This window comes from Chiloscyllium plagiosum, unplaced genomic scaffold (assembly GCF_037043375.1).
Source record: "Chiloscyllium plagiosum isolate Xiang-an unplaced genomic scaffold, Cpla_swu_hap1 HiC_scaffold_34, whole genome shotgun sequence".
Taxonomy (NCBI): Eukaryota; Metazoa; Chordata; class Chondrichthyes; order Orectolobiformes; family Hemiscylliidae; genus Chiloscyllium; species Chiloscyllium plagiosum.
Window position 1 is genome coordinate 35,940,806 of NW_028270172.1, and position 17,219 is coordinate 35,958,024.

A 17,219-nucleotide genomic window follows, 5' to 3' on the forward strand; every position below is an offset into this window, starting at 1 on the left:
AGTACTTTCGCATTTTCGGCACTGTGTCAGCATCAAGCTTGTGAAAGTAAAGCATGACACAGTTAGATTCAGTGTGCCGCTCCCTCGACTCCTCTCTAATCGTGTGGATTAGTCATAACATGTGAAAAGCACCTCTGCATCAACTGATATTTTCACTTAGCTGATCTTGTATGGACTTACAGCAAATCCAAAGTTGGTCTTTCACACCCATATCCCAAGAATGGGATTACGATTTCCTTTACAAACAGCAGCAAAATAATATTAAAATCCAGATCCTAAGTTTAACCCAGTGAGCTAACGAGCTCTCCCCAGCTCCCAGCCATAACTCATTCATACAAACACAGGAACAAGGACCAGGAGTAGGGCATCCAGTCCCACAAGCATGACTGCTCTGACTGTAATTTTAAATCTGGATTCCCACCTATCCTGATAACCTTTCACTTCCCTGCAATAAAGGCAAAAATAAATATATTTTATTTTTAGATCACTGAAGTGATTTTACTTCTTAATCAACTCTAGAATTCTGTGGGCTGCTTAATAATTAGAAAATAATACACATAAAATGAAGGATCAAAGATACATATAGAATTTCAGTTATATCATTAGTCATACTTTAATTTATTTCAAATACACATAAAAGCCATTTCACATTAGACTCATAAACAAACTACTTTACAAGTTGGAGCTTGCATCTGTATTCTGAATCTGGTGAATGTTGGAATGATGTTGGTCAATGTACAATTGATATGAAATCTCTCATGAGATTCCTGCATGATTTACTGAATGAAGGCATAAATCTGAAATTTAGGGGTTGAGCACATATGCTACTTCTTTTAAACCTCTATAAAAATATGATAAAACATTTAAAAAGATTTTAGCTGGTACAGATACTTTACATTGGGCTAATATTTGCATTTTAGGTCTCCAAGGTGGGCTGTATGTTATGTACTTTAGATAAAGTGATGGGGATTTTATGTTCACCTGGAGTTGGTATCTTAGTGACAGGCTGGAAGGAAGCCTGGGCTTCTGCAATTCTCTCTTTGAACTTCTGCTGAAGGTATTTCTCTTCCTTGGAGTAACTCGTGGCAAAGGTGGACATTAGAAGGCAAGCAGCTATTATCATCCCACCAATGCAAAAGAGGATGGCCCCTGCCAACTTACATGTATCCAATGCCACATTGAATTGGACAGCATGACCATCCACTACCAGAAAATCTTCATTCTCCTCTCCAAATGCTTCAATCTTTGGTGGTACCAGATAGCCAGCTGCAATCAGTGCCAATCCTATAAGCAGTATGGTAGTCCCAGATGTAAGTCCAACCTGCAAAATCACAATAAGACATTGTACAGCAAATTTATGCTTCACCAATTCAGCAAGACAGTTTGCAGTTACAACCAAAAATGTTGCCAGTTCCAGAATCGAGCACGAAGTTACAGCATGCTAAATAAATTACTATGCCGTTATAATTGTGTCAATTAATGTGTGAATGTGGCTTAAAAGGGCAAGCTGGCCTATTGTAAACAATAAAGGCTCTCATGTATTCATGAGATCATGCTAATTTACATATTTATTGGGCATATTCAAATATTAGTGAAACGTGTGTGCTGCCTTAATGTGTTAGCACCTTTGGAAATGAATTGTTTTCCCTGTTCAAGGAAACTAACCATTGCAATGTTTCTGATCCTTGAAAATATTACACAATTCCTGACATGAAATATGGATCATTTACCATTGGGCTTCTGCCCTAAATATAGTTGTTCAACTATATAATGGCAAATTGATCAAGTAAGTTCCCACATTAACATCATATATTCAATCCAATATTTTATACAGTGCATTGATGTTGTACCATTATAGCCAAGTAACTGTGGTCAAGCAGAAAACAAATACATAAGACTAAGGTGCTTAGAAATGGAAAATGAAGGTATCATACCGACAATACCAGTAAGAGCACAAATCACAAAGCAATACCTCAGAGAAAACAGAGACAATCAGAATTAAAAGCTTATGAATAGGAAGTGCACTTGCATTTAACATTCTAATGCAGAAATATTCTGTTTTGCCCAGAGACTGACAAAGCAACACATCTCATAGTGATTTCTTTTTTAACCTGACCCATCAGTTTAATTTTTAAACCATAATTTGTGGCAAATTTGAATTGATAATGATTCAGTGATGCCAAAAGGTGCCTGATCATTGGATCCAATGCTGTTTAAGGAATTGCATTTAAGGATAGGAAAAGATGCAGGAAACAATAGGGATGAAAATGAGGTGAGTTATAATCAAGTTGGAGGTAGAAAGGGAAAAAAGACAGAATTAAGAAGTGTTATGACACAGACGGTAGCAATTTGGCCCATCATGCCTGTGCTGGCTTGTGAAGGAACATCATTACTGAGCGTCATCTCCTGCTTTCTCCCTATATCTTTGCATATTATTTTCTGCAGTCCTCACTTTCTCCATATTATTTTAATCCTAATGATCATCCAATAAAGGGAGCGGCAACAATATTGGATTTGGAGAGAAAAAGGCCACAAGGAAAAGTGAGAAAATAAACTTTAATTTTTAAAAACCAGCTGTAACAATTTATGACCTAGAGGAATGTGACTTCATACTTTCACTGTTCCCTTGCTGGACCTCCAAGATGGTGTGATATGTCAGGATCCTAAATCACATAATTGACAAGATGCTTATGACATGACTTACCAGCCGTAAACAACTGTTACTCATTTTAGCAGCATACACTCAGCAACTTAATGACACAAATGGAAAGCCTATAGTGAGGTGGTGATTTCTTTCCCAGTTTTGGAAGAATTAACCATGGAAATTTTCCAACAATATGCAGTAGCTCAGAACACATGTATCTCTTCACATTATTATCAATAAATATTAGTAGGTCCTATGAACTTACAATTATATTCCAAATTTTAAGAGCCATTGCACTTAAAAATTGAAGAAACATTGAGAACAACATTACATACAGTGTGGGCATGTGTGAGGTTATGCACTTTGAAGGAAGAACAGAAGAGATTAGATTCCCTACACAACCACAAGGGATGAACTCGGATTTCACCAGTTTCCTCATTTCCCCTCCCCTCACCTTGTCTCAGTCAAATCCATCGAACTCAGTACCGCCTTCCTAACCTGCAATCTTCTTCCTGACCTCTCCGCCCCCACCCCAGTCTGATCTATCACCCTTACCTTGACCTCTTTCCACCTATCGCATTTCCGACGCCCCTCCACCAAGTCCCTCCTCCCTACCTTTTATCTTAGCCTGCTGGACAAACTTTCCTCATTCCTGAAGAAGGGCTTATGCCCGAAACGTCGATTCTCCTGTTCCCTGGATGCTGCCTGACCTGCTGCGCTTTTCCAGCAACACATTTTCAGCTCTGATCTCCAGCATCTGCAGACCTCACTTTCTCCTCATAGATTCCCTACAGTATGGAAATAGGCCCTTCAGCCCAACAAGTCTACACCAACCCTCTGAAGAGTAACTCACTCAGACCCAATTCCTATCCTATATTTACCACTGACTAATGCACCTAAGAATTTGGGCAATTTAACATGGCTAATTCACCTGGCCTGCACGTCTTTGGATTGTGGGAGGAAACCCACACCGACACAGGGAGAATGTGCAAACTCTGCACAGACAGTCACCTGAGGCAGGAATTGAACCTGGCAGGTCTCTGGTACTGTGAGGCAGCAGTGCTCACTACTGAGCCACCATGCCACTTAGATGATTATTATTTAAATAGAGAAAGACTGCAGAAACAATGGCACAGAAAATTAGGGGGTCCTAGTGCATGAATCACAAAAAGCTAGCATTCAGCTTCAGTGGGTAATAGGGAAGACAAATGGAATGATGGTCTTTATTTCAAAGGGAATGGAATATAAATGTTGCTAAAACAATACAAGGCACTAGTTAGACCACAGCTGGAATACTGTGAAAATGTTTGGCCTCTTGATGAAGGAAAGATATACTGGCATTGGAGGCAATCCAGGGAAGGGCTGATCTTGGGTGTGGAAGAATTTTCTTCTGAGGAGAGATTTGGTATTTCAGTCTTGTCCTCATTGAATTTTAGAAGAATTAGCAGAGGCCTTATTGAAACATATAAGATCCTTAGGAGTTTGACAGGGTAGATATTGAGATGTTGCTTGTGGAAATACAAGGGCATAACCTCAGAGTAAGCGTTGCTCATTTAATACAAAGAGGATGAGGATTTTTTTTAAATGAATAGTAAACCTGTTGAATTCTTTACTGTAGAGGGCTACAGAAGTTGGGTCATTGAGTATATCCAAGCCTGAGATAGACCGATTTCCAAACATTGAGGGAATCAAGGATTATGGGAGAAGGTATTGAGGATTATCAGATCAGCCATGGTCTCATTGAATGGCATTATGGACTCGATTGGCCCAATGGTCTATTTCTACTGATTTACCTTATTGTCTTATGACATACCTTCCAGACAACAGAATGCCACCTGCTTGGAGACCTCTTAATCTGAAAATCATCCTCATGCTCCCATATAGATGCCGTACAGTCTTCATAGAACTTATGCAGATATGATCGGACTCCATAACGTTGATGTAACCCATCTGCATTATAGTTAGAGTTCTCCGACTGGCAGATCTCTGCACATAAACTCATCGTTTACAACTGCATTCCAGCCTGTAAATCACAAAAGACTGAAATTTGATAAAGGAAAGGGCAACACAATACATCTATTCTGAAAGGTTTAACAATCTGAAGTTATATTTAGCAGGTCTAATTCTACAACCACATTGCAACTCTAGAAGATAGGCTACATGCTACTGTTATTGACAAAGTAACCTGTTTTAAAACACAACAATATAATTCTCAGTTTTTGCTCACGTAACTATGACAATCATAGAATGCTATCCATACGTTTATATGATGGAAGATCAGAGTTAATTACTTGTGCTTTGCATTTAATACTTTGACTCATTGTAACGCACCATCATGAGTTAATGATTTGTGAATAAATAATCTTTTGTTTAACTCCGTCTGTCAACCATTTAATTTGTGGATTAGTTGTGCTGGAAGAGCACAGCAATTCAGGCAGCATCCAACGAGCAGCGAAATCGACGTTTCGGGCAAAAGCCCTTCATCAGGAATAAAAAGAAGGGCTTTTGCCCGAAACGTCGATTTCGCTGCTCGTTGGATGCTGCCTAAATTGCTGTGCTCTTCCAGCACCACTAATCCAGAATCTGGTTTCCAGCATCTGCAGTTATTGTTTTTACCTAACCATTTAATTTGTCCCTACAGGAAGTAAACTATCCCAGTAACATGTAGATGCTTCTCATAAAGATATAGGTTTACTTAACAAAGATTTTCCTGTTACTTATGGCAATAAAAAAGCAGAACCTACAGCAGTATATGAAAGGCAATTGCAATGCCATTCAGGATATGTCACAAAGGTTTTATTTTGATTTAAGACTAGATAAGGTTATTGTAAAAGTAAGAATCTTAGATATAATTTTATTCCAATGCCTATTAATTTGAAGCAAAAGGCACACTGCATAGTTAATATGCATTTTAATCTAGTCATAGAGTCATACAGCACAGAAACAAACTCTTTGGTCCAACTTGTCCATGCAGACCAGACATTCCAATCTGACCTAGTCTCATTTGTATATAACCAGCCAGACACACTTTAAATATTGTAATTTTACTAGAGTCCACCACTTCCTCTAGCAGCTCGTTCCATTTATGCACCACCCCTTGCATGAAAAGGTTACTCTTCAGGTCCTTTTTAAATCTTTCCCCTCTCACCTTAAACCTACGTCCTCTAGTGTTGGACTCCTCACCCTAGGAGGTAGAAATAATTTTCTATTTAGAAATAACTAGTCTGAATGACCAAGAATTAAGTGTATTCTTGAGATAGAATGATGAATACAAAGTTGTCCGTTTTTGATCAGTTGGTCAAGTGGAACTAAATTTGGACATTTTAACATTAACATGATCATTTAGCACATATAATATAAAAGATATGGTGCTCTCAGAGACCCAGATCTTTCTTCCTCTGTTCTAGTACAAGGTTACAGCTGTTGAAACAATTAGCAAGCAAGAAAGAAATTTTCTAATTATCTACTTTCCTCTCTTCATTTTAAGACCTTCGTTAAAATCTACTTCAATCATTTACCACTCTTTCTCATCTTCCTTTCCTTTGGCTCTCTAATTATTTTTCCTTTATATCTCTACCAATTGTATGGAGCCTTTCTATATTAAAGGAACCATTTAAATATAAATTATTGCTGTTTGGAGATGGAATATCCTAATGAAATTAACGGTCTAGTTATTTTTTCTGGTTAACAAATGACATTGTATCTGCACTTATTCAACATGAGATCCCACAGTTTTGCATCTCTTGGAACAGGCAATGGACAGAATATAAGGTGAAACTTCAAGTGATTTATCTCAATGCTGTAGGTTTAACCTTGTAGCTCAAATGCCCAGTGTGATCCTTATCTATTCCCCACAGCAGCCATCCTTTTACTTTTTGAGTGATGTTACACATTCTGGCTTAATTATCATTCCTTTAGTGAATTGGGCAAAATCCATCAAAACTGGACTGAGACTGTTTAAAGTGCTTTTAACATCAGTTATTATAGACAGCAGAATGAGTAAACTTTCTTTTCATCAGTCCAAGCCAGCATTCTGAAACATTACAAATGGTGAAACAATCATTTGTTATCACTCTCGACAACCTAGTCATACAGAATTTTGCCAACTCACAAGACAGTAAGACACCATAAATTTATTCAGTCTTGGAAATAAATTCTGTTTTGCATTTGCATTTGCAATAATTTATGATGATTAAAGGCGACGATGAGGCAGAGTAGAGAGAAATGGATTTTTTTCTCTAATGGAGGGGTCTGGTCAAAAGGGTTGTTCAGTGATTATGACAAGAACTCCCTTTTCATGTGGATGGTTATAGAAATCTGGAATTCTTCCCTAAAGACCTACTTACATAAGATCAAATAAGCATTTAAGAACAAAAGTTGATAGATTTTATTCAGCAACGGTTTTAGAGATTACACAGCCAAGGTGGACAAATGAAGGTCAGATGCAAATAAGCCACGATTGAACTTAATGACATAATAGGCTTGTCGGACTGAATAAGCTACTTCTGTTTCTCTGTTTCTACCTTTATAAAGAAAAAAAGTCTCAAAAACAGCAAACATTGCAAACCGTGCACACACAATATGAAATGGATGTGCAATGTGCGCTTTCTAGTCCAGGAAGCAAGTTTCTTTTTAAACCTGTTGATAAAGAAAGATTAGACTCCCTGTGGGTGAAAAGGTGCGAAGTACATTTTGTCTGGCTAAGCAACTTTGCAACAGGAGGTAATGAATCAGTGGAACTTCATAGGAATTATTGCTAAACTGTGTTGCCGTTCTAATAGTTTTATGTTAAATTTGACATTGTAACAAAATATCAGTGACTCACCATCTGGGTCATGAGTTCATTTAGACTGATATCTTTATTGCAATTTTGAAGGAGTACTGTAATATGGTTTGCTTTTGACCAGTTGACTGTTCAGGTAAACATAAAAATTCTATGTAGTATTTGAAGAGTATAGGTTTCTTTTTGGCATCCTTGCTAACAGTTCAGCCCTAACAAATACCACTAAAAACAGATGGCTGATCAGTTACTAATTTATTATTTTTACAGCCATGCTGTGCACATATTAGGTAACCATATTTCTCTACACAACAGCGACACCTCTTTAAAAGTCATACATTTGTGTAAAAAGTATTGGGCTGTCCAAAGGTGCAGCCATACTTTGCACAAAGGAAGATGGTTGTGGTTATTGAAAGTGAATTATTCCAGCCACAGGACATCACTTGATATTGTCAGGAGTTCTGCAGCTGATTTATCAATGAACTTCCCTTCATCATAAGGTCAGATGTGGGATGTTCACTGTGCAATTATCAATATTCAGTGTCACTCCTCAGACAACTAAAGCGGTCCATATCCAAATGCAGGAAGACCTGGACAACATTCAGACTTGGGCTAATAAATGGCAAGTAACAACTGTACCACACAAGTGCCAGGCAATGACTATCTCCAACTGTTCCAGCCATAAACCTACTGTAGCCACAACAGCAAGCAATGGGCTGGGAATTCTGCAGCAAGCAACTCACCTCAAAGTATGTCCACTGTCTCCAAAGCTCAAGTTAGAATTGTGATAGAATACTCTCTTGTCTGGATGAGTGCACCTCCCACAATACTCAAGGTGTTTGACGCAACACAGGAAAAAGCAGCCTGCTTGATTGGTATCCCACTTAACAACTTAAGCATTCAATCCAGCCACCAGTTAAGAACAGTGGCAGCAGCGTGTACCATCTATAAGGTGCACTGCAATAACTCAGCAAGGCTTCTTAGACAATGCTTTTCAAACCTGTGACCCATATGACTTCGAAGGACAAAGGCCACAGAGAAATGGGAATGCCATCACCTGCAAGTTTGCCTCTAAGACATCATCTTGCCTTGAAATTATACCTCTGTGTCTTCACCATCAATGGGTCAAAATCCTAGAACTCCCTTGCTAACAACATGTTGACCTATACCCAATGAACTGCAGCAGTTCCAAGAAGACAGCTCACCACCACCGTCTTATGGATAGCCAATTAATGCATAGCCAGCCATGCCACATTTGATGAGTGAATAGTAATTTTAAAAACTCCACAGAGAGTTGCGCGCTCACAAAACAACTAGATCACGTGAGTAAACGGTACCAGATTTCAAACCAGGAAGTTGAGTCACATTGCCTATCTATTGCCATTGTAGAATATCATCAATAAATAATATTTTACTGTTAGCTAAATATTATGTTGCAACAAATTTCAACTATTGATATCCCCTTTTCCCAGCCTGTACGAATAGGGAATCAGATTGCACCATTGCCCCCAGGGTTTCACCAGTACCATTTTGTAGCTTATTACTAGAATGTACATTATAAATGATAGAACATAGAACAGTACAGCACAGAACAGGCCCTTCAGCCAACGATGTTGTGCTGACCACTGATCCTCATGAATGCACCCTCAAATTTCTGTGACCATATGCATGTCCAGGAGTCTCTTAAATGTCCCCAATGACCCTGCCTCCACAACTGCTGCTGGCAACGAATTCCATGCTCTCACAACTCTCTGTGTAAAGAACCCACCTCTGACATCCCCTCTATACTTTCCTCCAACCAGCTTAAAGCTATGACCCCTCATGATAGTCATTTATGCCCTGGGAAATAGTCTCTGGCTATCAACTCTATCTATGCCTCTCATTATCTTGTATACCTCAATTAGGTCCCCTCTCCTCCTCCTTTTCTCCAATGATCTGCGGTATTGATCCTTCGACCTTTTCATATTGTATATCAAGACATTAGATTAGATTAGATTAGATTGCTTACAATGTGGAAACAGGCCCTTCGGCCCAACAAGTCCACACCGACCCGCCGAAGCACAACCTACCCATACCCCTACATTTACCCCTTCAACTAACACTACGGGCAATTTAGCATGGCCAATTCACCTGGCCTGCTTGTTCTTGCCATTTCCCTGTCACAATGCATTTACTATTGGGAACTCAATGAATGAACAACAGAGTTGTCCAAACACCATTGATAGTTTCCTGAGGATTGGGTTGGGATATCTGGTCGGCATGAACGAGTTGGACCGAAGGGTCTATTTCCATGCTGTACATCTCTATGACTCTATGACTCTATTCTGATTGAGTGACAAAATTTTGTGGGTGCAAGACCAATATTTACTTGTGATAATGACACCAACTCCACCTCTCTGCAACAGTCCTTCACTTCCCAACTATTTCTGTACTTAGCAGACACCATGTAATGGATAAGCAAAAAATTCCAGTGATTATCTTAATGTGAGTAAGATTGAAATTTGTTTAGTTTCTGTCAAAACATCTGCAAACTAATTATTGTTTCTATCTCTTGTAGATTGAACCTGGCAATGATTTTGTTTGAAACAAACTAGACTTTCAAGCCCTACCACAAAGACCAGCTCCTTCCAACCTTTGCAGTCATCCATTCCTCTGAGCTCCCTTTAGTTTTACAGTTACAGAGATCTTCATTAACACCCTAATCCTGTCAGGTTTAATGATGTTTTCATTACCATTTTCTCCACTACTTACCTCTGTAAAGGGCAACACTCCTAAAGGTCCATTGTTTGCACTCTTTCATCTTTGTTCTTACTAGTTCTGCATTTGTTCATCATTCCCCAACATATTTAATTTGAAATGCCCATCTGACATTGGCCTATTTTGCAACCCCCCCCCCCCACCATACAACCCTGCCATTTCAGCTTCAGACATCTCCCCTTCACCTAATTTTCACACTTCCCTTCAAATAATTTTGGTTTGTTGGGTTTTTCCTTCATCCTCTTGTCCTAACCCCTTCAACAACATAATCAGGTTGTCACCTGGTGTAGCACTTTGTGACAAGGTCGTTAATTTATAGTGATAGCGGCATGTTATTGTCACAGACTTATTGAACACTTATTAAATACATCAAAGGTTAAGCCATTGTTAATACTTAAAAACAAATTCTTCAGAGGAGCCCAGCTAACTCATGAGAAAGTCGAGATATGGCAATACTTAAAAATGCAGTCCAATACATACATTGTTCTGATTTTCTTAAAATATTCTGGCAACATGTAACAGCATGTCGTTGGATTTTTTAAAGCAATACAGTATTTCTCCACCTTGCTTATCTAACAAAAATTGGATACTGTAGCCAAGATTATTTGTATTGTAACATTAAAGTTTGACCAACATTTTGAAGGGTAAACTAAATTATAAATAATTCCCCAAGGGGTTTAAAATTTTCTTCAAAGTGGAGATAACAGGCGCACCGCTTCCCCTCTGGATTATCCCGTGTAAACCGTCAGGGAATTTCCAAAGTATCTACACTTCAGGCTCAACTGTTAGTTTGCAGAAATGATTGGCATATCTCCCATAGTGCATGAAACCTTATTCCTGTTTTGCCATTACAGTTAGACGATCACTGTTTATCCCCATAGTTTGCACGCAATTTGAGAAGTCTATAAGAGGGAAGTGCATGCTACAGTAGCCGACTGCATAATAAACGAACTCGAACACAGATGTATTTGTCCAAGGTGCTGAAATTCCCACTGAACAAGTGATGGCCGGAAACTATCGACCTGCAAACGGGCCATTCAAATCCAATCCAAGCTCCATACATAGCGCAGCAAAACCAAATGACCGCTATTTCACCTTTTAGCTTGTTCCTGCTGTTTCGGCACCAAGGACTCCACCTTACGCTATGTCCATATTGTATACAAGTGAGTATATGCAATTTACAAACAAGAGTGCAAGTATCGACATTTAAGGCTACCAGTAAAGTCTGACACTTATCAGTTTTCATCTGAGGCTGGGAAAACTTGTGAAACACAAACAATGCCCACATTTCCCAGGATGTGGATGTGGGCGTCCTGCCCAGGGATCCCCTGGAGCTCGCTCTTCGGTCGCCGCTCCCTCTCCATCCAGCCAGCTCCTCGCCTCGCGGCCCGAGAGCAGCTGCTTTACTTTTTATTGTTTGCATTTTTACCTGTTCCCCACAAAACGTGACTTTGCAGGGGCGGAGGGCTGGAGTGTGTGTGTGTGTGTGTGTCTCCGATCCGGCGCCGTCCCCCCTCCTTTTCCTAGTGCCCGGCTCTCAGTGCATTGCCATTGCTTCGAGTGCCCTCCAACCCGGGCAGCAGGCACTCAGCCTGGATCCCAGCGCGCGTGCGCCTGCTCTGCAAGGGGGCGGGTTCCCGAGCTGGCCTCCCTACCTACAGGCAAGGACTTGCAGTGGAGCAGGGCAAGTCGGGAGGTGCTCCTTCCACTAAATTACCCCCTTCCAGTTTAGGATCTACATATGCATTGGCAGTAGTTGCAGGACCATTCAGCCTCAGTCTCACCATGTCTATCTGGAGCATAGAACTTTGCAAACAACAAGGTGCCCCTTGAGTAGTGCCTGGAACAGAATAAATACTATCTCCCAAAGGCTTCGCCTAAAGCAGAATATATTGAATCATTAGGTAAATTGATCAAAACCTAAGCGGGAGAGATATTTTCGGGACCATCTTAAAGAAGGCAAGGACAGCAGAGATTTTGGGGGAAATATTCCAGAGTTGAGATGCTCCAATGGTGGAGCAATTGAAAATAAGGGGCGTGAGAGGCCAGAATTACCATCGATGCCTTTGGCAGATTATGGGGCTAGAGCAGATTAGAGAGACTAGGAGGGGCTATTTTGGAATTTGAAAATAAGGGCAATCGTTTTAAAACCAAATTACTGCTTGACTGTGAACCAATCAGTGAGTAGAAGGTTGTAGGAGAGAATGGATCTTGTTGTGAATTGAGACAAGGGCAGCCGAATTTTGGATGATCTCAAGCCTACAGATTTTACAATGTGGAGACCAGCCAGGAGAGTGTTGGAATAATCAAGCCCTAAAATAATATTGACATAAATGAGGGTTTCAACAACAAGGGTCATATAATGCAATGTCTTGGTGGTGAATTTTCTTAGTTTTATCATGAGTTCAAATCCCACTATAATTCTGGAATTGCAAACTAGTCTCAGTAATTGTAGGCGCAGCCTCACTAACCATACTAGTGATGCCCATATTTCATGAAATAATAAAATATAAATAAATAATAAAATTGGATGAACACCTCTGCTAAACTGGTGGACAAAATATTTCTTACACATGATAACAAGTGCACTGATTATAATACTTGTTTGAATTATGTGTGAATTGGTGTTTTCTCTAATTGAGCTTGTTTTGCTGATTAAATAATTCTTCAACACCACCACTTAAAATTTCCACCAGCTTTCTTTATATTTTTGAAGTTTCAAGCAATATGCACTTCATGACCAAACTATATCACTGAAACTAAATTAACCTGAACAGATTATGTAGGCCATTACATCACTGCTGTTTGAAGGGTATATCAGAGCACAAATGAATTGCAATATTTCCTACTTCACAACACTAGTGTTTCATCACTAAATGAAAAAAAAATAGAGGAAACCTTCAAGACCATCAATAATGCCCTTACTGGCATAAAATTCACTAAAGAGGAGGAAAACAACAACAAACTGCCATTCCTAGATGTCACAGTAGAGCAAATAGCCAATGGGGAGCTTCAAACCAGTGTCTACAGGAAAACAACACATACGGACCAAATTTTGAACTACAGAAGCAATCATCCCAACACACACAAATGAAGCTGCAACAGAACAGTATTTCAATGAGCCACCACACACTGCAGCACAGAGGAACTACGCGGAGCAGAGGAAAATCACCTGTACTGAGTATTCAACAAGAATGGGTACCCAATGAACATAGTCTGCCGATTTCTCAGCAACAAACCCAAACAAGCAGACAAAACACACCCAGAAACCCTAGCCACTCTCCCCTACATCAAAGACATCTCGGAAATGACTGCCAGACTACTCAGACCCCTTGGCATCATGGTAGCCCACAAACCCACCAACACGCTAAAACGGCAGCTAATGAACTTGAAAGACCCTATACAGAAAAGCAAAACTAATGTCATTTACAATATACAGTGCAAGAACTGTAACAAATAGTGCATTGGTCAAACAGGCAGTAAACTAGCCACAAGGACACATGAACATCAACTCGCCACAAAACAACATGACCCTCTTTCACTCATATCCTTACATACAAATAAGGAAGGACATCACTTCGACTGGGACAACACATCCACCTTAGGACAAGCCAAAAAGAGACACGCTCGAGAATTCCTAGAAGCATGGCATTCCAACCGGAACTCTATCAAGAAACACACCGAGGTAGACCCCATCTACCACCCCCTGAGAAAAAGAACAGGAAATTACATCACTACAGGAAATGACATCACCAATCTAAAGAAACCCAAACATATAAATAGAAAGCAGGAATCATCAGCAGTGCTTCACCTGGAGGTCCACTGAAAATGTTACCTAGTATGGTGACAAAATATCTGGAAATGAACCTTTCAGCTCAGCAAGCAAACCTATCCACAATGCCTCATTGATTGTGAAATGTTTTCTGATATCTTAATGCCATGAAAGTCGTTAGATGAATGCAAGTCTTTAGTTCTTACTTTATTTTCCAAGTTCTATATCCATTTGTGAAAATAGGAACAAGGTTCAAAAATGTGGCTTCAGATTGTTTGACACAATTTTTGCATCTGACCAAAAAGAGTAGTGCGTAACAATTTGTCTTCTCAGCATTTCATCTGTGGTGCTCAGTGTAATTGTTTCTTCCTTTAGGAAAATGCAGACAAACATCCTTTTAATACATTCTCTAAATTCACATAGTGTTCTCTTGAATTTGTTTAAATTTGTGATACATTTGTCATCTTCAAATTATATAAATGAGAATGAACTATTTATTTTGTTAAATCATTGTAGTGTGAAGGAAAGAAATCAAGTGGTGATTGATAGAGAGAGTGCATTTAAGAAAAGAAAACCTTGGTGACTCAAATAAATGGAAGGATACTCACATTTACTGACAAGCAAAGTACAGACATAAATACCATGTGGGCTGAGAAAGTCCTGTTGAATTTTAATGTGGTTAAAGGTAAGGAAAAGCACATTGGAAATGGAAATATGAAATCTGTACTCAATGAGTAGGTACGCATTAGCAACAATGCATTCAGAAAAGGATTTGGGTATGATTCATTAAGTGGATGACTCTAAGCTGGAGTGTAGATCAGTAAATTACATATGGAAATAAACTGTCTTAACCCTGTTTAGCTCATTAAATACTGATGTCTATAATGATATTGAATTCATCATATGTTTCATGTATGGCCACATGTGGATTTTGTTAATGGAAGGTATGCTGAATCTTTTAAGCAAGATTGCCATTCCTGGCTAAAATCACCAAAAAAACAAATCCAGTGATATCTTTCTCTAATTCATTTAGGCAATTGAGTGATGTTGCTTAGAAATTATAAATAATTGCTTGGTGATGTAGAACATAAACTGAACTAAAAAGGGGTGTGAAGTTAAAGCTTATATCATGCACTCAGCTGGACTGAAACACAAGAGTAAGCCAACTCTAGGAAGGCAGCAACAATTTATACAGCATGAGAAGAATGTGGTGAATGGTTGGACTGTGGGTGACATGGAAATGCAGCAGGAATTGTTATCTTCTTTGTTCACCGATTGAATGCAAATCAAGAAAGTTGATTCTGATTGATCAGAACATAACGGTGGAGATGCAGCAGAGATTGACTGTTCATTGCTCTTTTTAGCTTGTTAGAAAGGTACAATGTGTGGACATATTATTGTGTGTGAATAAATACAGTTTATAGAATGTGCAAATGAATTACACACTGATTACCTTACAGTGGCAATGCTCCAGCCAATCAGAGATAACTTACCTGGCTAAGAACATACAGCACAAAAACAGACATTTCATCTGACATTTGAATTGATATTTTACCTAAGTCTCCTCCTACCCTACTTCATCTGACCCTTTCTGCATATCCTTCAATTTATTTTCTCTTTCAGGTACTTATCCAGCTCATGCTTCAACATAAGTGCCTTATTCACTGCTACATCTGCACATGACAGAAAATTTCTCATTGTAACCATTCTCTGGATGAACCATTCTCTCCATTGGAAAATGATGTATGAAACTGGCAAGTGACCACATGGTTGAGGTGTTGCTCGCATTCAGAGCAGAGGTGTTTCCCAAAGCAGTTATCCAATCTGTTTTTGGTTAATTGTTGGGACTGATCAAAGAGAGGACCAGGGTCCCTTTGGAATGTTGGCAGGGAGAAGAGGGGAAGCTCTATTTGGTGTTGCCATCTTTCTGCACTGGTGGGAGTGGTAGAGGATAATTCTTTGGACACAGAGGCTGGTGGGGTGGACTGGAAGACAAGAGGAATCCTATTGTGGTGATAGGGACATGGGAAGAGGTGAGGACAGAAGTGCTGGAAATGGTTCAGACTAGGTTGAAGGTGTGTCCAACATGGTAGAAGGGGTGGCAGTCATCTCCAGTTCTAGTGAACTGCCAGATGCTTCAGCCTGGAAGAAAACCAACTGGAGGAACTTCTGTGGCTGCAGTCACCTTTGTTAGCTATTTGTATTGCTTTCCTCGTCCTGCTCTGAGGTTGGATCTTGGCATCTCACCTGGCCTCACCACTGCTATTATATCTCAGTTAAGATCATATCTGATCATGCCTTTGTATTGCTGTCCACTCAAATCTCACTTGCCCCTCCACACCCTAATTTCTTCTATTTCTGCCCTGGAAATAATTCTCCCCATTCATTCACAGCTGCACACTCAAAACCTTAACTCTTGGGCATTTACCCTGTGCTTATTGTAGCTCATGATCTGTTTGACCAAACCACCTAAAAAGTCAATGCTCTCATCCCAGCAAAAACCATCACTCTTTCTCAACCTCCCTGAGATGGCAATCATCTCCTCTGCCCTCTGTCCAATGGATGCAGATGTTAATGGATACAGTGGACAATCAGTTCAGCCAAGTCTGGCTGGACCACTTGGATCCTGCTTTCTTCTTTCAAAATGTACAGTTCCTGAATTTATTTGCAATACAAAGTGAGCCACATGCTTTTATTTTCCACTTTAAGATGCCTTCTGGAACCTCTTTCCCTTGCCTCCTCCTCCAACAATTTCTGAGGAACTCATGAAATTTTTTGTACCAAGGCTGAGACCACTTAGTGAACTGCCTTTGCCACTTCTTTCCCTTCCACTAACCCACTGTGCCAAATTTCATCTTTGACTACTCCCCCCCCAGCTCAGCCATGAATTGATATCTTCCTCCACTGTCGCTCCTTTTTCCCTCATTCCCTCTCTGAGCTCAGCATGTCAAAGAAACCATTTACTCCATCCCCCTACTGTGTTCTCACTGAGCGACTGACTATCCAACATCGCTTCTGACTCCAAAGTTGGCTGATGTTGTAAACAGCTCTCTTACTTCAGATTCTGATACCCCTCTCCTTCAAATCTGTTGTCGTTACCACTTTCGTAAAAAAAAACACTCTTACCTCTTCATTCCTTGCAACCACCACTCTATTTCCAAACTTTCTTTCCTTTCCAATGTCCTTGAATGCATCGTCAACTTGCAAATTTGTGCCTATCTTTCCTAGAACTCCAAAGAGATATGCAGCACGGAAACAGACCCTTT

The 17,219-nt window shown here is 39.7% G+C and overlaps 1 protein-coding gene across 2 annotated transcripts; it reads right to left on the bottom strand.

Annotated features, from left to right (window-relative positions):
* Nucleotides 1-589: 589 nt before the first annotated feature.
* nrsn1 (neurensin 1) lies at nucleotides 590-11,758 on the bottom strand. Of its 2 annotated transcripts, none has more exons than XM_043718960.2 (3): nucleotides 11,611-11,758; nucleotides 4,458-4,667; nucleotides 590-1,321 (listed from the first exon to the last, which is right to left on the bottom strand). In XM_043718960.2, exons 2-3 carry the CDS (start codon nucleotides 4,644-4,646, stop codon nucleotides 917-919), a joined length of 594 nt encoding a protein of 197 aa, XP_043574895.1. In that variant the 5' UTR covers nucleotides 4,647-4,667; nucleotides 11,611-11,758; the 3' UTR covers nucleotides 590-916. The 2 variants fall into 2 exon arrangements, with proteins under 2 accessions (XP_043574895.1, XP_087834581.1); XM_087978455.1 differs by lacking the exon at nucleotides 11,611-11,758 and adding an exon at nucleotides 11,398-11,522.
* Between the last annotated feature and the right edge of the window lie 5,461 nt (nucleotides 11,759-17,219).

Excerpts from the sequence above, each read along its gene's own strand:
- nrsn1 (XM_043718960.2), bottom strand. The coding sequence starts at position 4,646 with ATGAGTTTATGTGCAGAGATCTGCCAGTCGGAGAACTCTAACTATAAT. Across the intron at positions 1,322-4,457 it reads GGCATTCTGTTGTCTGGAAG|GTTGGACTTACATCTGGGAC; the intron begins GTATGTCATAAG and ends GTGATTTTGCAG.